At 46.5% G+C, this 26,333-nt stretch overlaps 1 protein-coding gene across 3 annotated transcripts in view; it reads right to left on the reverse strand.

The window, feature by feature from the left end:
- IGBP1 (immunoglobulin binding protein 1) overlaps positions 1 to 26,333 on the reverse strand; it is a 67,781-nt gene that overhangs the window by 12,804 nt on the left and 28,644 nt on the right. For 2 of the 3 annotated variants that reach the window (XM_075324015.1, XM_075324017.1), the window contains exons 3-4: positions 19,035 to 19,227; positions 11,120 to 11,185 (exon numbers count right to left, since the gene is read on the reverse strand). In XM_075324015.1, coding sequence (XP_075180130.1) covers positions 11,120 to 11,185; positions 19,035 to 19,227 — 259 coding nt within the window. The remainder of the gene's footprint in view (positions 1 to 11,119; positions 11,186 to 19,034; positions 19,228 to 26,333) is intronic. The other variant, XM_075324016.1, reaches the window with a different exon arrangement.

Here is a 26,333-nt window from a genome sequence, read left to right on the forward strand (position 1 = left end):
TGAACACAGTGATGCTACAGCACTGCTCTGATCAGCAGAAATGCTGCGTTCCAGTGAATGTCGGTGCTCTGTCGACTCTCACAGAAATGGAGTCATGGAAGCGTCAGAGGTAATCAGTTGACCCTACGCTACCATGGCAATTCCATAATTCCACACCTTTTCTTGGTGTTGACTGGTTTAAGATTTCTGTCACAAGGACCACCACAGGTGGACAGGACTTAGACGAGCCGTGATGTCCCACCCTGAAAACAGCTCAATTAGCTCCACCATATTGGCATACTTGGAAGAAACTGTTGTAAAACACTAAATATTTTTTTTTTCCAATTTAAAGTTTTATTGAGTTTTAAAGAATACATTAAAAGGAACATGGATCCATGTTATAACTGACAATGCGAAACCAAAGTCTATGCGACACAACACATTCGCAAATGTCATGACAGTATGTAAATGATTGGTATGATACATGGATGGGTCATTTTGAACCACAAAGAATAATAAGCCAAAGAGGAAAGGTGAAGAAGCAAAAGAAGGATAAGTCAGGGCAAGAGGGGAAGAGATGGAGAGTAGAGCGCATCGGCCGGGTCTGATACTTTGTCTGATGGACGAAGACATGTTGGAAGGGTGGTGTATATTATCTGAAGTAAGAGGGGCCAAGGTGCCTATCTTCCGGAGATTTTTTGCCAGAGAGGAATGATTCCCATTGAAACCATTTAGTGGCTTTCGCCACAGTCTGTCCACGCGACTGGGCCATCACCATTTCCATGTGGTGGATCACATTCACCTCCATTACCCACTCATCTATCGTAGGGGGGGGGCAGGGTCTTTCCAGCGCCGTGGGACCACTATCTTGGCTGCCTGGAGAAGGTGGCCCAAGAGGGACTTTTTATAGGCCTTTTCCGAGACATTAAAAATGTATAGTAGGACTGCCTCTGGGTGGCTGGGGACTATGATCCCTGTGACCTACTATATGGCTGCTAGTACTTTTTTCCCAAAAGACCCCCAAGCCCGGGCAGTACCACCAGATGTGGGACATGGTGCCTCCCTGTGCTCCACAACGCCAACAGGTATCAGGCACCTCGGGACACCACGCATGAAGAGACGCTGGGATCCTGTACCGCCTGGAGAGTATTTTATAGCTGGTTTCTTGCATTCTGGTGGCCACGACGGACTTGTGGGTCAGTCGGAAGCAACGTGCCCACTGGTTCCCGAGGAACGTCTGGTTGAGCTCTGCTTCCCACGCCGCACAAAAGCGAGGAAGGGACGCCTCTGCCGCGTTGGTTATGATCTTATATATTTTTTATATCGCATGACGTGTATCTAAGGACCCAGTGCAAAGGTTTTCAAATGGCGTTTGGGGTGGAAGATGCGCCATGACAATGTTTTATGAGATTATGAAGTGTTTGAGTTATGTATATTCAAAATGAAACCGCATCCTGAAATTACGATTTTCCACAATCTCCAGAAGCGGTAGAAGGGATCTCCCAGGAGCCACCTGGTTCAGTCTTAAGGGGCTCTGTTTCGTACTGCCCAGGAAGTTGTTGGATGATGCCCCCGGTAGAAACTCTGGGTTATCGGTTAATGGCAGAAGGGGTCCTCCCGGCTGAATCAGGCGATTGCGTAATGATGTAGAATGTACAGTTTTCAATGTTTGTTTAGTGCTATAAGACATTTCGATCTTATGTTTGGTAAGGAGTGGCCATGTCCACGGCAGGGTCAGCACTGACAAGAGGCATAGATCCTGCGCTAGGCAGACCCAAAGCTTAGACCTAGAGCTATGTAAGAGGCCCAGAACTCTGGCATGGGCGGCCGCCATATAATAACGCCTGCAGTCGGGCAGCCCCACATCTCCTGCGTTCTTGGTCCCAGTTAGAACGCTACTCCTGAGATGGGCGCGTTTCTTTGACCAAACAAATTGATTAAATAAGCGCTGTATCCTGGCCCAATAGGCTGCCGGAACGTAAACCGGGACAGTCTGTATCAAGTACAGCATGTGACGGGGTGTACATCAGAGCAAAGAGAGACAACAGGCCGAGGATGATCCAACAGGTTTACTAACAGGAATACAGGAACAGCACACGACAAGTCCAAATAAAACAGATTCGGGGGCACCTCCCGATAATCCAAAGTGCCAGATCACAACGTAATAGTCCTTTTCAGAGTCCCAGAAATCCCACACAATCCACTGGACGGCGAGGTCTGTCCGCAGATTCAGATCTCGCTCCCTTCCTCTTCAAAAACTCAACTCCCAACTGCATTTAGAAACAGGAGTGAATTGTTTGAGCTCGTGGGCCCGCCCCTCAAGGGTAGGGGTCTATGCAATGGTTGGGCCCACTAGAAGATTCTAGAAGGTTGGCTCCGAGATGTCTACAGGTTTGTGTAGTTGGCGTTATCCACTGCTTACGAAACAATGAGAAGTTCCCCTGGCTGTGTGGACAAGAGATAATTGCATTATGGGCCCAGAGACACAGGACATGGGGGGGAAGGTATGGTTACTTACATCCCAAGACATTTCAAAGTGTTCAGTAAGTACAACCAAAGGAAAGTGACATCACATCCTGACATAGTATTACAGCAAATACAGTGAGAAGGTAAAATACATCATGACAATTCCTTCCCCTCCCAACTTGTGTACGTACTAGGGACCTCTACAGGTCGCTGGTTAAGTACACGCAGGCATGGCTGACAGGACTCAAGGCTCCTCTTGCCTGGACAGTCCATCTGCATTTTGGTGTTGGCTGCCCCTTCTATATTGTATGGTAAAGTTATAGGGCTGCAGAGCCAGGCTCCATCGCAGTAAGCGTCCATTGTCCCCAGAGACTCTGTTCAGCCAGGTGAGGGGATTGTGATCAGTAACCACAGTGAATTCCCGTCCATACAGATACGGCCGTAGTTTCTTAAGGGCCCACACTACAGCCAGACATTCCTTCTCAACAGTTGCATAGGCCACTTCTCGGTCCAGCAGTTTCCGGCTGAGATAGGCGATGGGGTGCTCGTCCCCAGCTGCATTCACCTGGCTGAGGACAGCTCCCAGTCCATAAGCAGAGGCATCCGTTTGCACAATGAATCTCCTCTTGTAGTCTGGAGCAGCCAGGACAGGATCGCAGATCAAAGCATCCTTCAGCCGGTTAAAAGCCTCATCACAGGCTGGAGTCCAGATCACCAGCCGGGGCATTGTTTTCTTGGTCAGGTCGGTAAGAGGCTTGGCCACAGTACTGAAATGAGAAACAAATTTTCGGTAATAACTGGCAGTGCCCAGAAAAGCCATAACTTGTTTCTTAGTTTGGGGTACAGGCCAGTCTCTAATAGCCTGGATTTTGGCAGGCTCAGGTCGGAGCTTCCCTCCTCCCACTCTATGTCCTAGGTACTGGACTTCCCCCATCCCCAATTGGCATTTATCGGGTCGAATAGTTAGGCCGGCTGCAAGAATCAGGTCCAAAATAATGGCTACTTGATTCAGATGTTCCTCCCATGTGTGGCTGAAGACGGCGATATCATCCAAGTAGGCACAAGCAAAGTCATCACATCCCCGGAGGATCTGATCCACCATTCTCTGGAAGGTGGCCGGGGCATTTTTCATTCCAAAAGGCATGCTTAGAAATTCATACAGACCAAAGGGGGTTATAAAAGCGGACCGTTCTCTCCCTTCATCCGTTAGAGGGATCTGCCAGTATCCCTTACTGAGATCCAAGGTAGTGACATATCGGGACCCAGCCAGTCGGTCTAGAAGTTCGTCAATACGAGGCATTGGGTAAGGATCGCTGACGGTATGGTCGTTTAGTCGCCGATAGTCCACACAAAATCGAGTACTCCCATCCTTCTTGGGTACTAACACCACAGGGGAGGCCCAAGGGCTATGGGAGGCCTGGATTACCCCAAGCTGTAACATCTCCTCCAGTTCGTGCTGCATGGTGTTTCGAACTGATTCAGGTACCCGGTAAGGAGCCAGTTGTATGGGACGGATGCCCTGAGTGTCCACATGATGTTGGGTGACGGTGGTTCGACCTGGTTGGGATGAGAAAGCAGCCCGTCTCTGTTGAAGCACTTCCAGCATCTGGATTTTCTGTAAGGAGTCCAGGTAATCTCCCAGGGGAACCTGTTCCACAGTGGATGGGGCTCTCGCTGCTTCCACGAGATCAGGTAGAGAGTCCTCATCCTCTTGACCATCTTCTGAAGCCAACCGACAGCTTGCTATCATTGGAATGTTCCGGTCATGGTACTCCTTAATCATATTCACATGGACAGTCTTTTGCCTTAGCCCCTGATCATCTAAAGCAAGAAGGTAATTGGTATCATTCAGTTTTCTGAGAACCCGGAAGGGACCCTCCCATGTGGTCTGCAGTTTATTCTGCCGATGGGGAACAATCATTAAGACTTGTTGTCCTTCTACAAACTCCCGATAGCGTGCGTTACGGTCATACCATGTCTTCTGTCTGGTTTGAGCCATACGCAAATGACTCTGTGCAAAACTAGCAAGTTGGGCCAAGGTTTCTCGCAGCTTTAGGACATAAGGGACAACAGGGGTTCCTGTATCTTCAACTTGCCCCTCCCAGTATTCCTTGAGCAGGGTTAAGGGTCCTCGGACCTTTCTTCCATAGAGTAGTTCAAAGGGGGAGAACCCAGTGGACTCCTGGGGAACTTCCCGATAGGCAAACAAGAGATGGGGTAGGTACTTCTCCCAGTCTGAATCTCGGTCAGTGAAGGCCCTCAGCATATTCTTCAGAGTGCCGTTGAATCGTTCACAAAGTCCATTTGTTTGGGGATGATACGGGGTCGTTCGGATCGCTCGTACTCCACAGGTGCGCCACAGACACTGGACCAACTCTGACATAAACTGGGAGCCTTGGTCCGACAAGATCTCACTGGGGAATCCTACTCTGGTAAAAATAATAACCAAGGCCTCGGCCACCTTGGCTGCAGAGATACTTGACAAGGCCACGGCTTCTGGATATCGGGTGGCGTAGTCCACAACAGTGAGAATGTACTGCTTTCCAGATTTACTTGGTTTAGCCAGAGGTCCAATGATATCAACAGCTACTCTTTGAAAGGGTTCTTCTATTATAGGGAGCGGTTGCAGGGGTGCCTTTGGGTGATCTCCGGGTCGCCCTCTACGCTGACATATGTCACAAGTTCGGCAGAAATGCGCCACTGCTTGGGAAATCCCCGGCCAATAAAAAGTTTGAGTCAATCGTCTCTCGGTGCGGGTTTTGCCTTGATGGCCAGCCGTAGGAATGTCATGAGCCAGGTGTAATAGGGGAATTCTGTACTTCTGAGGAACAATCAGCTGTTTGCTATAAGTCCAGGGCTTATCTAGGGAGTCGGCATTGGCAACCCGATACAGAAGTCCATTTTCTCTGATAATTCTTTCTCCGTTTTCCCCTAGCTGCCCTATTTCAGCTCGGGCTCTAAAACTAGCAAGGGTGGGGTCAGTCTCTACTTCTTGTCTAAACTGAACTTTATCCCAAGTAACATTCCTATTATCCCCACAAGAAGAATCACTCACCGGCTGTAATGGCAGTTCTGGTGGCCTCAGTTCCATGGATGGGTTGTACACGTCCACATGGGCTGCTCTCTTGGCTTGACTTCTGGTTACCGCACCGACAAAGTGGCAATGAAGATTCCCCACATCATTTCCTAGAAGAACGTCTGCAGGGAGGCCGCTCATCACACCGACCACACATTGTTTTGCCCCAAAGCCATAATCCAGGGTCACACTCGCTCTTGGAATATATCTCTGGGTACCTCCTGCCAGTTCAATGGCAATTCCTGGTCCCTTTTGAATTGCTTGTGGTTGAATTACTCGGGGATCGGCTATGGTGAGGAAAGCCCCAGTGTCACGGAAGCCAACAACTTTTTGGCCATCCAGCACGACCTCCTGTAGATGTTTGTCCTGAAGATCAGAAGAACAGGTGGCTGGAGCTCGCACCCCATAGACTCCGGGTAGGGGAGCCAGGATATCTGAGTCACTTGGCAAGTCATCAGGCACAGAATCCAGCTCTTCTCCTGGTGAAGGTGTCTGTAGGTAATGAACAGGCAAAGGCGGTCTGTAGCTGTTCTGTCTACGAACACCTGGACATTGGAATTGCATGTGCCCAGGCTGCCCACATCCATAACATCTGCGCTCTGGGATTCTTCCTCCGCGTCGTATTCCCAAAGGTGGAGCATGAGTAATGCGAGGCACAGTCACACGAAGGTCCCCATGAGTTGACGGTCTAGGGTGATGGTGAACATTGGGGCCAGAAGGACCAGGGGCCACCAGCGTTGGGGGGTTGGTGTTTTTTTTTCTCACTGGGTAGTAGTTTTTTCCACTGAGGCTTGATGGTGAGAGCCTCATCAGCTAGAGCTGCAGCTTCCTCCACAGTGGCTGGTCTCCTTTCACGCACCCATTCCCGGATCTCAGCGGGGCACTTGAAGTAAAACTGCTCTTTTAGGAGGACCTGGAGGACGGTCTCCAAGGTTAAGGCCTCCTCTGCCTCCAACCAACGATGCCACAGATGTTTGAGTTTGTGGGCATACATCTTGAAGGACACTTCCTCATCACATGCTAGAGTACGGAACTGAGTCCTGTAAGTGTCTGGCGTTACAGCATAATGTTCTAGAATAGTCTGTTTAATATCCGCATACTCACAGTTCCACCGAGGGTCCATAGCTCTATAGGCTGCAGCAGCTCCACCCTCTAAGAGCCCAACCAGATGCCGGACGCGCTCCCTTTCTGGGACTTCCATTAATCGACACTGATGCTCAAAGTCCTGGAAGAAGCCCTCAATGTCACCAGCAGCCTCATTAAACTGCTTGAAGTCTTTGCGGGACACTCTGGGAAGTTCCCTCATGATGGGTGCTGGGGTTACAGTCTGTCTGGAACCTCTCGCGGCTTCCACAGCGAGCTGCTTATCCAGCAATGCCATCTCCTCCATCCTGCGCTCCTTCTCTTCAGCTCCACGCATGGCCTCCCTCTTATCTTCTATGGTGGCCTCATCTCCAAGCAGTGCCATCTTTTCCTTGTACCACACAACCCATTGACTTTTTTGGGTATTCACCTCCGGCTCCCGTCTTTGCTCCCCTTGCTGTGGAAATTGTTCCTCGGTGCCATCTTGCAGGCAAGCGTGTTCCAATGCCTCAATTAGTTGCTCCTTAGAGAGTCCTTTGTAGCCGACACCTAATTCACGGGCCTTTGTTTGTAGACTCGCCACAGTCCAGTTCCTGTATCCTGAGGTTCTGGTTTCAGACGTCGATTGGCTGTTGTCCTCCATTTCTTCTGCTCTGATCCCGCCGCTGCCACCAGTTTGTGACGGGGTGTACATCAGAGCAAAGAGAGACAACAGGCCGAGGATGATCCAACAGGTTTACTAACAGGAATACAGGAACAGCACACGACAAGTCCAAATAAAACAGATTCGGGGGCACCTCCCGATAATCCAAAGTGCCAGATCACAACGTAATAGTCCTTTTCAGAGTCCCAGAAATCCCACACAATCCACTGGACGGCGAGGTCTGTCCGCAGATTCAGATCTCGTTCCCTTCCTCTTCAAAAACTCAACTCCCAACTGCATTTAGAAACAGGAGTGAATTGTTTGAGCTCGTGGGCCCGCCCCTCAAGGGTAGGGGTCTATGCAATGGTTGGGCCCACTAGAAGATTCTAGAAGGTTGGCTCCGAGATGTCTACAGGTTTGTGTAGTTGGCGTTATCCACTGCTTACGAAACAATGAGAAGTTCCCCTGGCTGTGTGGACAAGAGATAATTGCATTATGGGCCCAGAGACACAGGACATGGGGGGAAGGTATGGTTACTTACATCCCAAGACATTTCAAAGTGTTCAGTAAGTACAACCAAAGGAAAGTGACATCACATCCTGACATAGTATTACAGCAAATACAGTGAGAAGGTAAAATACATCATGACACAGCAATCTTAGCAAGGCCGTCATTCTGAGGGCGCCAATCCTGCCGAACCATGAAAGAGTACCTCTCTGCCACAAGGTCAGGTCTCCCTCAAGCTTTGACAAGAAGCTTTGATAGTTTAGTTGAAAGAGTCTTGACAAATCAGATGGGATATTGATGCCCAAGTATCCAATACTGCCGTGGGGTGGTCATCTGAAGGGAAAGTTTGGTTTTATTGCATTTATTGTCGTTTGTGGCAAAGTAATATTTAAGGCCTCTGATTTATCAACATTAATTTTAAAAGTTGGACCATTTACTAAAGCGGTTTAATTCTAGCATTAGGGGTGGGAGTGATCTGAGGGGGTTACAGAGGTAAATAAGAAGATCATCGGCAAAGGCGGCGCATTTATGTTCCCGATTGGCGATCCTAATTCCCTGTATATCCGGGTTGGTCCTAATGGCCGACAACAAGTGCTCCATGACCAGGATATATAGCAGAGGTGACAAGGGACACCCCTGCCTGGTCCCGGTATGGAAGGAGAAGGGCCTCGACAGAGTGCCATTAAATTTAAGGTGTGCAGTCGGAGAATGATATAAGGCCATAATCCTGGACGAAAAAACTGGCCCCAGGCCCATATGGTCCAGTGTTTGTGAAAGCGACTGCCAGGAGACTCTGTCGAAGGCCTTCTCAGTGTCCAGAGATAGCAACATCAAAGAGCGTTTTTTTGTGTGAGCATGTTGGATCAGTTCCAAGGTCTTTATTGTATTGTCCCTCGCCTCCGTACCCGGGACAAATCCGACCTGGTCCAAATGTATTAGGTCAGGGAGTAAAGGGCCAAGGCTATTTGCCAAAAGCTTGGCATAGAATTTTAAATAAAGATTAAGGAGTGAGATCGGTCTAAAACTGCTACACGCCGTGGGGTCTTTTCCAGCCTTGCGGAGCAAGGAGATGTGGGCCGTAGTGGAATGGGGCGGGAAAGGGACAGAGTCAGAAATTGAATTGAAGGAGAGCATTAAGGGAGCCAATTGTTCAGAAAAGGATTTGTAGAATTTGACGGGGAACCCATCTGGTCCAGGACTCTTATTACCAGGTGAGTCGGTAATCACCGCCAACAATTCCTCCAATGAAAATGGGCTTTCCAAGTTTTCAACTATAGAGCTATGAAGACGTCGGAAAGGTGAGGGCATTAAAGGACCGCCTACCCTCGACTCCGGGGGCTCGACAGGTAGGTTATATAACTTTGAATAAAAGTCATGAAAGGTGTTTGAAATGTCGGGGGTAGCATAGAGCAGTTCGTCGCGTGAGTTTTTGATGCAAGGAATGAGAGTATGGGCTCTCCCTTCTCTCAACGCATTAGCTAACAGTCTTCCTGGCTTGTCCCCAAACTCATAAAACTTCCCTTTCCCCACCTGTAGTAGGCGCTTATAAGAGGAATCTAACAGTTTTTTAACCTCAATCCTAGCTTGCAGAAGAGCTTGTAAGTTTGTGGCCGATAAAGATCGCTTATGGATGAGCTCCAGTTCAGAGACCCTATGGAGAGCGTTTACTATGTCTTGGGCCCTTTCTTTTTTAATTTGGGACCCATGCTTGATAAAAATACCTCGTAGGACACACTTCAGTGCTTCCCACTTGTAAGGCTGGTTTCACACTACGTCTTTTTAACATCCGTCCTTAACGTTATTTTAGCGGACAAGCGGATCCAGTGCAAATGCGTTTTCATTTCAATGCATTTGCAATGGACTCGCGTTAACATCCGTTCACCTGCGTTTGCCTGCGTTATAGTGAGGATCCAGTGACTTGCAGTTTTTTAACATGTTTCAAAAACGCTACTTGTAGCGTTTTTGAGCTCCGTCCAAATACTGCAAATTGCTGGATCCTGACTATAACGCACGCAAACGCAGGTGAACGCTGGCGTGCTGATAGACAGGATCCTGCTTTTGTACTGAGCATGCCCAGAAAGTACTGAGCATGCCCAGAACCAGTCTCGCGTGATCTGTCCATCTCTCTACTCCCTCCCTCACCCTCTCTCTCTCTCTATCTCTGTCTTTCCCCCTTCCTCCCCTCCCTCTCTCTCCCACCTGACAGCTGCGGACACTCGTAACCAAGGTAAATATCGCGTAACCACTTCTCTTAGTTACCCGATGTTTACGTTGGTTACGCGTGCAGGCAGCCCTGCTCCTAGCAGCTGCAGACACTCGTAACCAAGATAAATATCGGGTATCCAAGGCCGATGTTTACCTTGGTTACCAGCGTCTGCAGCTGTCAGAAGCCTCCTCCCAGTCTAGTTCCCCTCACTCCCGATCACATGACTCCAATGCCCGCCCCTAAACATCCAGTGCAGGATCCTGCAAAATAACATATGCGTTTGCATACGTTATTTGCTGTAAAAGCAGGATCCGTACTTCCGCTAAAAAAACGTTTTCAGCGGATGTTAAAAAGACGTAGTGTGAAACTAGCCTAAGTGGGGGCTGTGTCGTCCACCGAGTGGTCCTCCATGAACCTTGTGATAGAGGTCTGAACGTCTGACGCAGAGCTCATCCAACAGCAACGACACATTCAGCCGCCACGACCCTGAAGGGGCCGAGAGAGAGGGAATTGCAATCGTACAATAGACCGGCGCGTGGTCTCACCACAAAATGTTATCCATCCTAGAATGTTGGATCCATGGAAGAGCATTGTGTTGCAGTAGTATATAGTCTATACAACTGTATGAGTCTTGTGTATGGGAGTAGAAGCTATAGTCTCTGTCCGACGGATGTTTCAGTCTCCATGTGTCGAACAGTTGAATACGCAATAAAGCTTTTTTGATGCGTTTAATGATAGTGTAAGAAATGCTGGATTTCCCCCTGGAATTGTCCAATGTGGCGTCCAGGGTGACATTGAGGTCGCCACACAGAATTGCAGTGCCCTGTATCAGTGGGATCGCCTCGTCGAAAAAGTGGGTAATAAAGCTTTCCTGCCTTTAGTTTGGGGCATAGGCATTGATTATTGTGAGAGTTTGGTCCCCCACTCTCAGAGAGAGGATGATATATCTGCCAAGACTATCAGTCGAGCATTTTAAGATTTGATGCAGGAGGGATTTATGGATGGCAATCGCCACTCCTCTAGAACGGGAATATGGGTTGTCAGAGAATACCCATGTCTGGTAGTACTTATTTTTAATAATGGGGGCATGTCCGAGCTTGAAATGGGTCTCCTGGAAACACACTATTCCCACCTTCCGTTTGTGAAGGTGGTAAAGTACCTGTAACAGTTTCTCCGGAACATTGAGGCCCTTGGCATTGAAAGAAGCGATGGTTAGGTCCGCCATCTGTAAAGGAATGAGACATTACAGATATATGAAAGAGGGGATCGAACACGATCAGCCCGGCCGCGAAAGAGCAGAAGAGAGAAAGACTTGGGAAGGGTAGAGTGTATCAGAGAAAAAAAAACAACAAGAACAGCAGGTAGAAAGACCTTACACAATAATCTAAGGCTAGTTTCACACTTTCGTTGTTTTGACGCAAATGGAATCCGTCACTAATGTAGTACAGTTCATTTATTTACATTGTAAGCGCGTTACTATGGCGCGTGTGTGTGTCATACAGTACCCGCTTGTGTCCACATGATGTCGCGCTTCCACTGTAAATAAATGAACTGTACTACATTAGTGACGGAACCAGATTCCGTCAAAATAGCGCAAAATGTGAAACGGCCCAAAGTCCGAACAAACGTTCATAGGGAACATATCTGCTTCAACTAAGCAGGACAGGGGATCCCAACCTATTTGGGGGAAGACGATGTCAGACATAACCGAGCAGAGCTCAATCTATACTTAAAACATTAAAGATAACCATAAACACCGGCAAAGGTAACAAATGTTTACGCAATACGGGCAATAAATAAATGACTAAGTAATATAAGTCATAAAGGTGTGCGAAGCCTCCGGGCTTTTCTATGTCGTCTACCACAGGCGGCCCCCTTTGCGACCCCTTTCTCCACTCGGGGGTAGCCCCCTGCTGGATTCTGCAGGTTGGTTCGACTTGGGAGCGTTCGGTCCCCGCCCGGGGACCCACGGCTGAAGCAGGGTGGTGGGCCATGCTGAAATGGAGACTGAGGGTAGACCCAGGCTCGAGATGAAGGCCGGGAAGTCCTCTGGGGAACGTAGGACCCACCACCGCGAGTCCTTCTGCACAGATAGGGAGAAGGGGAATCCCCATCGGAACAGTAGACCCTTCTCCTTTAAAACATCCAGTAGAGGCTTAGGCCAGGGTGTGCCTTGAGAGATCCGGCATTATGCGGATGGCGGAGCCATTGTATGATGAGGTCTGTTTCCTCCTAGCAGCTTGCAAGATGGCCTCTTTGACGGCAAAAAAGTGCACCCGGCACACAACATCCCTCGGGTTGGAGTCCGCTGGGTCAGGAGGACGTAGGGCCCTGTGAGCTCCGTCAAGTTCTAGGGGGGCACCTAGTGGTCTCTTTAGCAAGCCATTAAAGAGTGAACGGAGGACTGCTGGGATATCGGGAACGGCAATGGACTCAGGAAGGCCCCTAACACGTAGATTGTTCCTTCTGTTTCTGTTCTCTAAATCCTCTACGTGCTGTTGGAGGGCAAATAATTGCTTGGACTGGTTTTTTACTGTTTCTTGGACAGATTGCATAGAGACCTGAGAAGTTGATTGCCGCTCATCAAGGGCGTCTACCCTGTGGGTAAGTATGGAAAGTTCAGACCGTAATTGAGTGAATTCTTGTTTACATTCTGCTACCACTTGGCTGGCCAGTGCAGCAATATCATTCTTGGTAGGAATCGCTTGTAGCAATGACCGCAGGTCTGCCAAGGATGCCGGGCGGTCCTCGCCGATCGCGGCGGCTATATGAGATACGTTAGGGTATGCACGAAAAGAGTCCTGTAGAGTTGGACCATATATCATATTTTGCGTGCCATGAGGGTTTTTTATGTCATCCCACGCCCGTGGGACTGCAGCAAGACGGAGTGAAGGAGACCCCAGCATCCTGGATCTCCCGTTCACGGGCATCAGTGTGCCTCTCTCTAAATCCCCATTAGGGCCCGACAGGCGCTCAGCCCAGGAGGATCCTGTGGACCAGCTCCCTGAGGGTGTGGGGGATACTTCTCTCTGAGGGAGTCCCCACGATTCACCAGCATTCACCAGGAGCTCCTGTGGCCTCCCTCCTTCTCCAGCCCCCACTGAGGGCTGTGGGACCTCCATATAGAAGGTATGGCTGGGGTTAATACTGTTGCCCCCAGCCTGAGCCCTGTCCATCAGGACCCCCTGCTGTCCCTGCTTCTGGGTAATACAGCCAGGCAGTCCCTTAGGGTTGGTCATTATACCCCCCCTCACCCCCAGCCACAGCACCGGTGTTTGATGATGATGGAGGTGATGATGGAGGTTCCTGCCGGTCAGCTTCACTGCGAAGCAGCTGGTTCCTCAGCGCCCGCTGCTGTAGCGGTGAGTCATCGCCTGAGCCCAGGCCCACGTGTATCTCGCGTCTGCCTGTCCCCGCCTCCCGGATTCCACCAGCGCCGGTCTCAGGTGAGTTATGCTGGCTCTCTGGTCCCAGCTGGGCTGCAGCGGGGCGCGCGGCCTGCAGGGCAGCAGCCGCGGGCACCCCCTTCTCCACCGCCGATCCACACTCCCCAGGTATGCGACCACCATCTTGCAGAGGCGCCGCTGGGCTCACCGTCGCTCCATTCACGGGGCTCCCGCTGCCTCTCGCCGCCGTCGGACCGGCTGGGAGACCCTCCACACCACGGGGGCTCCCCGTTGCTTCTCCTCTCCTCTGGTTTTCTGTGGCTGTAGCAGCTTCGGGCACCAGGTCAGGGACGGGATCAGGGTCTGCAGGCCTCAATTCCCGCCCTGGTAGTGAAACGGCCCGAGCTCCCGGGAGCGGGTAAGATGTGCTCCGATGTTGCTTTGGGGTGTAGGTGGGCGCCCTGGGGTGCAGTGTTTGTTCTTTTTAGTGGAGGATTTGCCCATTTTGAAGTTAAAACCGGCTTTATGGGAGAATGTAGAGAGGAGCTCAGGAAAACAGTGTCCTCACTCAGCCATGTACGGCTCCGCCCCCCCAAAACACTAAATTTTGACACAACTCAACTTATTAATGCAATTTCTTCCAAAATGTTGGTAAAATTGCTTTGATGAGTTGGAGCCTGGGATTTTTTATTACTTCTGGCAATTACGACAATTACGAACGCAGCGATCCTTTTTTTTTTTTTTTACCATTTACATTTGGTAAAAAAAGGGAACTATACTTTTAAGTGTCTTAAGATTAACCTTTTCACGACACATGACGTACTGGGTCAGTCATGGATCGTGTGAGGTTAATCCCTGCTGGCTGCCACGGGCATTCAGCAGCGATTCCTGCACGTGTCAGCTGATTTGAACAGCTGACATCTGCGGCTATCAGGCACAAGTGAATCCGCATTCCACACGTGCCCGTTAACCCCTTGCATCTCGCTATCAAAATGGGACAGCAAGATGAAACTGCGCGCAGTGCGATAAACATTCACTTGCCCAGCACCATCGGAAGCCACGTGACGTGATCACATGGATCCGATGGTTGCCATGGTAGCACAGGGTCATTTGATGATTCCTGTAGCTATCATAAGTCACTTCCTTTAACATCCGGCAGACTGCTGTTTGTAATAGGAGAGCTGCTTTTCTGCAGATCTCAGCTGTGTATCTGTGATCTGGAGAAATGGAAGAGCGATCAGACTGCTGATCCTTATAGTCCCCTAGGGGGACTAGAAAAAAGAAAAAAAAAAAACCCTAAAAAGTTCAAATCATCCCCCATTTTCCCCATTGAAAATTAAAAAGGTTAAAAAAAAAATGCACATTTGGTATCGCCGCGTTCAGAAATACCCGGTCTATCAAAATATAAAATCAATTAATTTGATCGGTATACGGCGTAGTGGCAAAAAAATTACAAACACCAAAATTACGTTTTTTTGGTCACAGCGTATTTTGCGCAAAATGCAATAGCAGGGGATCATAATGTAGCATCTGCGCAAAAATAGTACCGTTAAAAATGTCAGCTCGAGACGCAAAAAATAAGCTGTCACTGAGCCCTAGATACTGAAAAATGAGTGCAAAAAGGGCGACTTCTTTTTGGACAAACTTCTGAATTTTTTTTAAGCCCTTAGATAAAAGTAAACCTATTCATGTTTGGTGTCTGCAAACTCGTACAGACCTGAGGCATCACACAGACACATCAGTTTTACCATATAGTGAATACTGTGAATACAATATCCCAAAAACAAAATCAGGCAGTCGCACTTTTTTTTTTTTCACACTTGGAATTTTTTTTGCCGTTTTCCAGTACACCATTTGGTAAAACTAATGGTTTCATTCAAAAGTACAACTCGTCCCGCAAAAAAAAAAATAAGACCTCATATGGCTGGATTGTCAGGAAAAAAAAAAAAAAAAAAAGTTATGGCTCTCAGGTGAAGGGGAGAGAAAGAAAAACAACTGAAAAACAGAAAATCGCCCAGGGGTAAAGGGGTTAAAAAAATATAGCTGCATCCTGAAATGCTATATGTAAACATTGAATACATGAAATTGGAATTGCATTACTGCAATAATATGTTAAAAAATTAGGTATTTAGCTCACAAATTGTGAAATTCATGAGAGCCAGCGACAGGCGTACCCCTGTGTTCAGACCCTAACCTTACATGCCTCCCCCAAGCTGAAAGCCTACAATTTTAAAGGGCAGGCATTTTATTTAATTACCGTATATGCCGGCGTATAAGACGACTGGGCGTATAAGACGACCCCCAACTTCTGCCCTAAAAATATAGAATTTGGGATATACTCACTGTATAAGACTACCCCGCTCCCAAATGAAAAAAAGTCTGCTTTGATTGCAACATGTTAATTTTAATTCCGCGAGAGCCGTACAATATGTTTTTAAAGGGCCATTGACAGATCAATTGCTCCAATGTTCACTTAGTACAGCAAGGAATGCTCCTCCCTGCTGTATAAAGCCACAACTGGACTGAAACAATGGTACTACACTCTGCTACAAACAGACACACACAACTCTGCTACAAACAGACAAACACACACAACTCTGCTACAAACAGACAAACACACACAACTCTGCTACATGCAGACAAACACACACAACTCTGCTACAAACAGACAAACACACACAACTCTGCTACATACAGACAAATACACACAACTCTGCTGCTCTGTGGGGCCTGCACCCGCGGCTCGGCGGGTACAGCACCCGCGGCATCGGCGGGGGGGGGGGGGATTGGCAGGGCATACATCTGGGGGGTTAGAAGCAGCTCACTGGGGCCCATAATAGGCACAAGTCCCCCTGTGTTAGATATCTCCCCCATAGTGCTGCCCATGGCCCCTATAGATCGCACAAGTCCCCCTGTGTCAGATATGGCCCCTAGGCTGCTGCCCAAAGTAAAATAAAACCCTCTTTCCTTATCTCCTGTCTGGCTCCGTGCTTCTGTTCCTCCACTTCCTGGTTGTCAGTGCGGTCATGTGATCGGCACAGCAGGCTGAGATCTCTGCCTGCCTGATCACAGTGGAAGCAGGGACACGGAGAAACGCTGCAGGGGTAAGTAAAGCTTTTTTATTTTAGAATGAGCAGCAGCCTGGGGGCCAAATCTAACACATGGGGGACATGTGCCATCACACTGGGACGCAGGCTCATATAATATGCACCGCTGCCCCAGCCCCTCACTGCGTGCGATTTCAGCACCATTGGAGATGGACAGCGGCTGTGCATATTATATGAGCGGGTGCAGGAGATCAAAGGATGCAGGCCGCAGCGTTCCCCTGTGCTCCAGAGCTGCTGCCCCCACCTCCCCTGGACGCTGCAGTGTACATACACACCTATATCCGGCGTATAAGACGACCCCCCACTGTAGCCATTATTTTAAGGGGGTAAAAAGTCGTCTTATACGCCAGTATATACGGTACCTAAGATTAGGTTTTTTTGGGATAGAGTGATTGAAGAGCTGAAGAGGCAGTGATGGGTGGGAAATGGCTCACAAGTGGAGAAAAACAGAATTTTTATATTTGTCTGTCCTATAGATTTGTGCAATGTTAGTTGAGAGTACAGTTCCTACTTCACTCTTCAGCCCCGGACGATTTTCCTTTTTTATTGTCTTTCCCCTCCCTTTTCTTCTTCCAAGAGCCATAACGTTTTTATTTTACGTCCACATATCTGTGTGAGGGCTTGCGTTTTGCAAGACGAGTTGTACTATTGAAAGGCTTTGTTCATTTTATCACATACTGTATTGGAAAACAGAAAAAAATGCAAGTATGTTGAAATAGTAAAAATAAAAGTGCAATTCCACAATTGTGTAATTTTTATCTTTAGTTACCATTTTCACTATATGGTAAAACGGACCTAGCAATAGGATTCTGCAGGTCAGTACGAGTACGTAAATATCAAGCATAAACATTTTTTTTTTTTTTGGGGGGGGGGGGGGGTCTTTTTTTTATTAGGAGGTGAAAAAAATATAAAAGTGGAAATTTAAAAAAAAAACAAACAAAATAAACCTGTTTTCCTTGGGTCACCATTTTCCGTGACCCGTTCTCATTTTTCAGGATCTGAGGCTGTAAGACTGCTTATTTTTTGTGCCCTGAAGTGATGTTTTTAATTATTCCATTTTGGTGTAGATGCGATGTTTTCATCACCTCTTATAGCAATTTTGTGGTGGGAAAAAAAAAAAAAACCTTAAAAAAAATAAATAATTCTGGCATTTTGATTTTCTTTACGGTAGTTTACAGATTGGATATAGTTTGATAAATCGGACATTTATGATTGCGGTGATACCGAATGTGTATTTTTTAGTATTTTATATGGGGAAAAAGGGGGGTGATTTGAACTTTTTTTTTTTTTCTTTTTTTAAAGAAGAGTTATTTTTTTACTTTCTACTGTGTTTTCTAGTCTCTTTAGGGGACTTGGAGCTGTGCTCATCTGATCGCTTGTGCTATACGTAGCCGTGCATTAGCACAGTTTTGTACGGCAGAAATCACAGTCTCCTATGAACACCGTCTCACAAGAAGATCGTAATGACAGACACATGGGTTATTTGCTGATCACCGCCTTTCATGACAACCCATAGGCACCAGCGATCATGTCAAGGGGCCGCTGAGGGGAGCGAGAAATGACAAGCTCTCCACTGGCGCATGTTAAAGCCCGCTGTCAGATTCAATTCTATTGGTCGGTGCAACATTGCAATAAAAGGCAATCAAAACATTGTATCCACTGCACAATAATATCAGTAAAAATGTCAGCTCAGGGTGCAAAGATAAGCCCTCACACAGCCCTAAACCTCAAACATGAGAACATTACGGGTCTCAGAATATGGTGACAAAAGCCAAGTTCTTTTTTTCTGACAAATTTCTACATTATTTTTTTTTAATCACTAAAAATAAATAAAATAAACACACTACACGTTTGACATCTGCATACTCCTGCTGACCTGGGAAATCAGAACGCCAATTCAATATTACCAAATAGTGAACATCGTAAATAAGAAGCCCCAATAACAATTGTGGACTTGCATTTTTGTTTTTTTTCATATTTCACTGTCCTTGGAATTTTGACTTATTTTCCAGTATATGGTATGGTAAAATTAACGTTTTCCTTCAAACTTACAACTCGTCCCGCAAAAACAAGCCCTCATACTGAAGGAAAAATGAAAATGTTACGGCTCTTGGAAGAAGGGGAGGAAAAAATGAAAATTCATCCCGGGGTGAAGCGGTTAACATACTTACATGATGAGCGCCTTTTTCTCTATTTTATGAACGATTTTGTGTATTAATGGCTGATCTTTTGAACCACTAACAAAAGGCATATAAAGACTTCTTTGGAAATGAAATATGCTTAGAAGAACACTACAACTCAGAGGTGAAGGAAAGTCGGCAAATATTGCTGAACCATATACCACCATGCCACAGGCCATTCACCGGCCAACAGACCACTTCACATACCACCCTCCCACCGACAGACTGCCCCCCCACCGGCTGCCTATCAGCCACAGTATGGGAACCACAGTAAATGGCATGGCACTAGCAGGACGTGATCTCTTCTGTTATATACTTATACCCCAATCTGTGAGCTACTCCTGGCACTATAACCCCAGCACCAGGCATTACTTTCCTACTAAGACCACAAGCTGGCTCACCTTCATCATCTCCCTTGCTTTTACCATGGGCAGCTCTTGGTCGATGCTCTCCACCTCTTCTAAGGCGCTGCACACCCAGTGCTGGAGATGCAGGAGGTAATATTCCCGCACTTGCTCTTCTTCGGCAGTGCCACTTTTCACTGCTGCTTTCAGGCCGGACAGTCTGTTCTCCAGCTCCTTCTTTTGCTTATACCTGAAGTCCATTAGATAACATCATTAGAAAAAGTGATAATGTACATTTATACATACCACATACACTGCCCGTGAATATGTGAACCAAAGAAGCAGTCAAAATTTGGAATTCATGTTACTTATGGTAAAAAGATTATTGTCAGAAGCAGGCAATTTTTGATAAAAAAAAAAAAAAATTATAGAAGAGTGGCCAGAATTATTGATGAGCGACCACAAAAGTGCCGGATCACTGAAATCGAGCACGTTGGATGCTTGGACCGGCTCAACGCAAGTATAATGGAAGGAACTGATTCTGATTGGGCAGTTCAGGTCTCCGCCCACATACAGCCAGCCATAAACACATCACTTCTGGAGGAGGGGGGGGGCTTTTTCTTTACACACAGCATCTGAACACATTGGCTCTCACTGAAGGTAAAAACATTCAGAGACTGCAAGCAGCTCTCACTAGGCGGGGAAATGCTGACTCCATTCTTCACTGACGAGACCCGGCGCTTTGTGTCGGATCGTTCAGCAACGTCACATCCGAGCACCCGCGATACTCGGCCGAGCACCAAGCATCGAGCAATGGCTTGGTCGTCATTAACCACAATACAGCAATAATGATAATTTTGTTAGCATCTTAGGTATAATTGTGACTTTAGCATTGCTTGAATATGTCAGATGCTAAAAAGCTAACTTAACCCCTTAACTGGGTCAATTTTGTTTTGGTTTTGTCTTTCAGCAACCAGAAGTTGTTTTTCTTCACGGATGTGGCTGTATGAGGCTTTGTATTCTGTGCAACAAACTAATCTTTCTTAGTCTTGCTTTGGGGTAAAGGTAAAGGGAACCAATCACCAGGATTTTCCTATATAACCTAAAGCCAGTACTATACTGACACTATCATGCTGATTCTATACATACCTATAGTGGTCAGATTGGATGTATAAGTTTTGAAATCCAAGAAAGTAAAGTTTTTAAAATCGGTAGCTACTTTAGTGACAGCAGCTGAAGAGCAGATAATATCTGGGGGGTATTCATAGTTATCCCCTCCCCTTGTTAGAATTAGCATAAAGTATTATACAATTGATGTAACTTTTCTCTTTCAGGACCTGTGGTGAGGTCATACCTATGTGACTAGAAGGGGCAGGGCCTCAGCCAACAAATCTGATATCAGGAAGCAACATTTTCCTACTGGCTGAGGCCCTGCCCCTTCTGGTCACATGGGTATGACCTCACCACAGCTCCTGGATGAGAAAAGTTACATCAATTGTTTAATAGTTATGCTAATTCTAACAGGAGAGGGGATAATTATGAATACCCCCAGATATTATCTGATCCTAAGCTGCTGTCACTCAAGAAGCTGCCGATTTTATAAACTTTACTTTCTTGGATTTCAAAACCTAAAAACCAGGGCTGTGGAGTCGGTAAACCAAACCTTCGACTCAGACTCCTCAATTTCCCTTGCACCGACTCCTACATATATTGCTTATAGTTAAGTGAAAAATTTTATAGTACATGAACATGTGTATGTGAACATCAGACATTTAATAATTTTTATGATACAATAATCAAGATATTTGGATAGAACATAAAAAATATTTATTGGAATACAACTTTAGAACACAAAAAAAACTAATAAATTGTAAATATGTAATACACTATGTAATATACAGTAGATTACACACATACCGTATTTTTCGGACCATAAGACGCACTTTTTTTCCCCCAAATGTTGGGGGAAAGTGGGGGGTGCGTCTTATGGTCTGAATGTGGCTGCGGGGAATGTGGGTGCTGCGGTGGAGCGGGTCATCGGGGGCACGAGCAGGCTGTAGCAGCCTGCCGTGACCACGTGGACCCGCTCATTTAATATGCGCGCCCATCCCCCGCCCATCATCCCTCAGCGCTGAAGCCGGCGCTGACAGGAGGGCGGGATGATGGGCGGGGGATAAACAGCCGGCTCGCATGATCACCCCTGGCAACTACGGCCTGGAGTGATCATGTGCGGCTGTATTCACTGCACCCCGTGCATCATCAGTGCGGGGAGCAGTGAATCAGTATACAGTACTCACCGTTCCCCTGCAGCTTCGCTCGTCCTCCCGTCTGTGTCAGCGGCAGCGCCGCTGATTGGAGCCGTCCCCATTGACCTGCTGGATCGCGATCATCTCCTGTGTTTGTGCCGGCGGCTGAGTGGAGACTAGCGGCGCGCACAGCGATGACGTCATCGCTGTGCGCACGTGTCCACACGCAGCCGCCGGGACACTGGCACAGACACAGGAGATGATCGCGATCCAGCAGGGTAAATGGGGACGGCTCCAATCAGCGCTGCCGCTAACACAGACGGGAGGACGAGCGATACTGCAGGGAGTGAGGTAAAGTGAGGTGAGTATGAACGTTTATTTTTTTTATGTGCCACAGGATGCGGCCATACACCAGGATGGGGGCATATTATGAGCCGGATGGGGGCATATTATGAGCCGGATGGGGGCATATTATGAGCCGGATGGGGGCATATTATGAGCCGGATGGGGGCATATGATGAGCCGGATGGGGGCATATGATGAGCCGGATGGGGGCATATGATGAGCCGGATGGGGGCATATGATGAGCCGGATGGGGGCATATGATGAGCCGGATGGGGGCATATGATGAGCCGGATGGGGGCATATGATGAGCCGGATGGGGGCATATGATGAGCCGGATGGGGGCATATGATGAGCCGGATGGGGGCATATGATGAGCCGGATGGGGGCATATGATGAGCCGGATGGGGGCATATGATGAGCCGGATGGGGGCATATGATGAGCCGGATGGGGGCATATGATGAGCCGGATGGGGGCATATGATGAGCCGGATGGGGGCATATGATGAGCCGGATGGGGGCATATGATGAGCCGGATGGGGGCATATGATGAGCCGGATGGGGGCATATGATGAGCCGGATGGGGGCATATGATGAGCCGGATGGGGGCATATTATGAGCCGGATGGGGGCATATTGTGAGCCGGATGGGGGCATATTATGAGCCGGATGGGGGCATATTATGAGCCGGATGGGGGCATATTATGAGCCGGATGGGGGCATATTATGAGCCGGATGGGGGCATATTATGAGCAGGATGGGGGCATATTATGAGCAGGATGGGGGCATATTATGAGCCAGATGGGGGCATATTATGAGCCAGATGGGGCCATATGCCATGATGGGTTATATAGCAGGATGCGGCCACATGCCAGTATATAGCAGGATGCGGCCATATGGCAGGATTATGGTATATAGCAGGATGAGGGACATATACTGTATATACCAGGCAGGGAGGATCATTACCAGGATGCGGCACCTTAGTAGAGAATTTGGGGACATTACCCCCATAAAAGTGTCAGCAGCAGATCCTCACCCCATAATGTGTCAGGACCACATTTTTTGCTTAAAATTTTATTTTCCCCCTCTAAAACCAGGGTGCGTCTTATAGTCCGAAAAATACAGTATATATATATAATATATATATATATATATAGTGTGCGTATGTATGTATGTATGTATGTATGTATGTATGTATGTATGTATGTATGTATGTATGTATGTATGTATGTATGTATATATATATATATATATATATATATATATATATAGTTATATAGTGTGTGTGTGTATATATATACATACATATACATACATACATACACATATATATATATATATATATATATATATATATATAGTATGTATGTATATTATATATATATACACACACACACACACACACACACACACACACACACACACACACACATATATGTATATTACATATTGTATTACATATTTACAATTTATTAGTTTGTGTTCTAAAGTTGTATTCCAATAAGTATATTTTATGTTCTAAATATCTTGATTACTGTATCATAAAAATGATTAAATGTCTGATGTTCCCATTGTACTACAATTCATTTTTCACTTAAATATAACCAATATACTAAATGTTATTATTTAGTATGTTTTTGATGAAAACAGTTTTTTGCCACTTACATAGTTTATTATATAGTGTTATATATAACACTATGTAATACACTATGTAAGTGGCAAAAAAACAGTTTTCATCAAAAACATACTAAACATTTGTGCAGTCTATAAATTTGTTCTAAGAAATAGAATTGCCTCCATCAGATCCTCCTTCGCAGATAACCTCAAATCTGACCTAATAATTCTAAGGCTAGAGAACAACCTCTCTACAGTAACTTGGGTTGGAGGCAAAGCCGTAACCACAAGGGCAACATCTCTAACAATTTCTGGGTATAAAGGAATTGCCTCATGCACAGTCAGTTGTGATGAACAGTTGAATTTTTCTATTTCTTTGAGAGCAAGTGAAAAATTTTACTGAAATCTGGTCAATCTGCTGCTATAGGAGACGGAGTGAAATCTTTTTCCTTGCGGCAACGCTTTGCCTGCTCCATGTCATCCAAATACTTGTCAAAGTTAAACTCTTCATCTGATGAAGATGAAGATATGGCAGCAGTAGCACTGTCAGGCCCCAAGTCCTCTTGCGCCTGGCAGTCCTATAGCCGCTCATCCTAACTGCTACCTCACTCAAAGCTTCTTTTCCTTTAGTAAGCTGTTGATCATCAAGCAGCATACGATGACTTGGGTCCACATAAACAGCTGCCAGAAGAATTTTATTTTCCAATAGCTGTGTCTCTCTCCGTTGCATTGAAGCAGAAATGATCTGCGAGTAAACCTCCTCTTTGGGACAGGCAAAATAGCAAGTTCTTCCACTCCCCTATGAAAATGCCAGGAGTTAAATCCTCAGCTTGTAATTTTTTAGTCACGGTAAATGGGTGATTAAGCAATTCCTTCAATTCAGCCACCTGTGTCCATTGACCTTTATTAAATGTTACTTGAGGGTTCACCATACCTATAAGAAACAATTTTAGTTCAAGCTATTGCTCAGTCATTAAATAAGTGCTGCCTCACCTTGATCAACAATTGCCCCTTTCCCAGCACGTCTCTTCAAGATGGAATCAATTTTAGGGATTCTGGCGGCAATAACCATCTTCCTCACTTTTTCAATTAGATTTCCAGCATGTCCACCCAGTTTCACACATCCGGCTTCTCGCCGGATTGGCGGATGCAGCGCACGTAGTACAGTACGATACAGTACAGTGGCAGCGCCGCAACTTCCGGGTCACATGCTCCGGTCACATGACAGCATGTGACCGGCGTTTGTCGCGCTGTCACTGTACTGTATACACTGAACCGGAGTGCACCGCATCCGCCAAACCGGCGTCCCTCTTGCACTCTCTCTTATTGCCAGCTGCAGCGTGTGCACAACACAGCGCATGTGATGAATATGAAAGTGTTTTGAAGCAGCTTCAACAAGATCATCTAATCCTAAAGTATCATTTTGCTGTTCTTCTGTTGTAATATCTGTTTGTTCCTCAGTTACATGGACAGCACTGTGCCCTTCCATCTCACACATACTAAATCCGAAATTTTCTTCTAGCTGTTAGTCATTACTCTCATTTATCAGTTTAATTGTACAAGTTTGAAGCATTGTCCGTTACAATAGCAAGAACCTGTTCTTTTTTGCGTTCCTAATCTTGCAGAACTTTTTCCACTAAGGCCTGGAGAAACTGGCTGGTGTGATGAGCTTTAGTATCTTTTACTGCTAGCGTCTTCCTAACAATTTGTTTCTTGTCACAAACATATCGAACATTGATGGCAAAATAATTCAGTGGAATACAGTGACTCTGGCATCCCAGCAAAGGCAATGGGTTTCAAGATAGGACATTCAGACACAGTTTTGTGAGGATCCTCACAAAGAATGATTATGTCAGTTTGTGTGGCCTTTTTCTAATCTGCTTCTGCTATTGATAGCATTATTTATGAGCTCAAAAACCTTTCAGGTGATGCGGTTTTTTAAAAAGCTGATCAGCTTTTGCAGCTGACAAACGTATCCTCAAAAAACGCAGCAAAAACGCTGTGTGTGAATGGAGCCTTAGATCAGGAATATAACACATTTATAGGACATTTCATAACTTTCCCAAATTCCTATGAAAAAATATTCAGCACATTCTGCATTGCACTACTGTACCCAATTTATTATATACTAGCTGTACTACCCGGCTTCGCCCGGGTTAATAACTGCTGTTAACAAAATAGAATGTATTAACAAAAATGTATTCTGCACACAAAAACCACAAAACAAATAGATAGAAATGTAATTATTAAATTGTTGCCTATATTAACCAATCAGAGCAAAATAGAAGCTAAGCTGTGATTGGTTGCTATTGGCAGCCTGATAAATCTCCAGGAAACAGAAAGCCCTCCCCCCTGACAGTATATATTAGCTCACACATACACAAAATAGACAGGTCATGTGACTGACAGCTGCCGTATTTCCTATATGGTACATTTGTTGTTCTTGTAGTTTGGCTGCTTATTAATCAGATTTTTATTTTTGAAGGATAATACCAGACTTGTGTGTGTTTTAGGGCGATTATGTGGCGAGGTTGGTGTATGTGTGGTGAAATGTGTGCTGAGGGTGGTATGTGTGTTCAAGTATGTGGTAGCGTGTGGCGCATTTTGTGTGTGTGTGTTCATATCCCCGAGTGTGGTGAGTATCCCATGTCGGGGCCCCACCTTAGCAACTGTACGGTATATACTCTTTGGCGCCATCGCTCTCATTCTTTAAGTCCCCCTTGTTCACATCTGGCAACTGTCAATTTAGCCCCAACACTTTTCGTTTCACTTTTTCCCCATTATGTAGATAGGGGCAAAATTGATTGGTAAATTGGAACACGTGGGGTTAAAATTTCGTCTCACAACATAGCACCCGGCACTGCCCGGGATAGTAACTGTCTCTCTGTTTCTCACCCATTCTCTGCCTGTCTCCCACTCTGTATATATCTCTCTTTCTCTCTCTCTCTCTCTCTTTGTCTGTCTGTCTCTTTCCCTGTCTGTCTTTTTGTCTGTCTCTTTACCTGTCTCTCTCTTTCCCTTTCTGTCTCTTTCCCTGTCAGTCTGTCTCTTTGTCTCTGTGTCTCTTTGTGTCTGCCTCTTTCCCTTTCTGTGTCTGTCCCTTACCCTGGCTGCATTGTGACTCGCCAACATTCCATAAAAGGGCGTGGCTGCGC

Source organism: Anomaloglossus baeobatrachus, chromosome 9 (genome assembly GCF_048569485.1).
Source record: "Anomaloglossus baeobatrachus isolate aAnoBae1 chromosome 9, aAnoBae1.hap1, whole genome shotgun sequence".
In the NCBI taxonomy this organism is placed as follows: Eukaryota; Metazoa; Chordata; class Amphibia; order Anura; family Aromobatidae; genus Anomaloglossus; species Anomaloglossus baeobatrachus.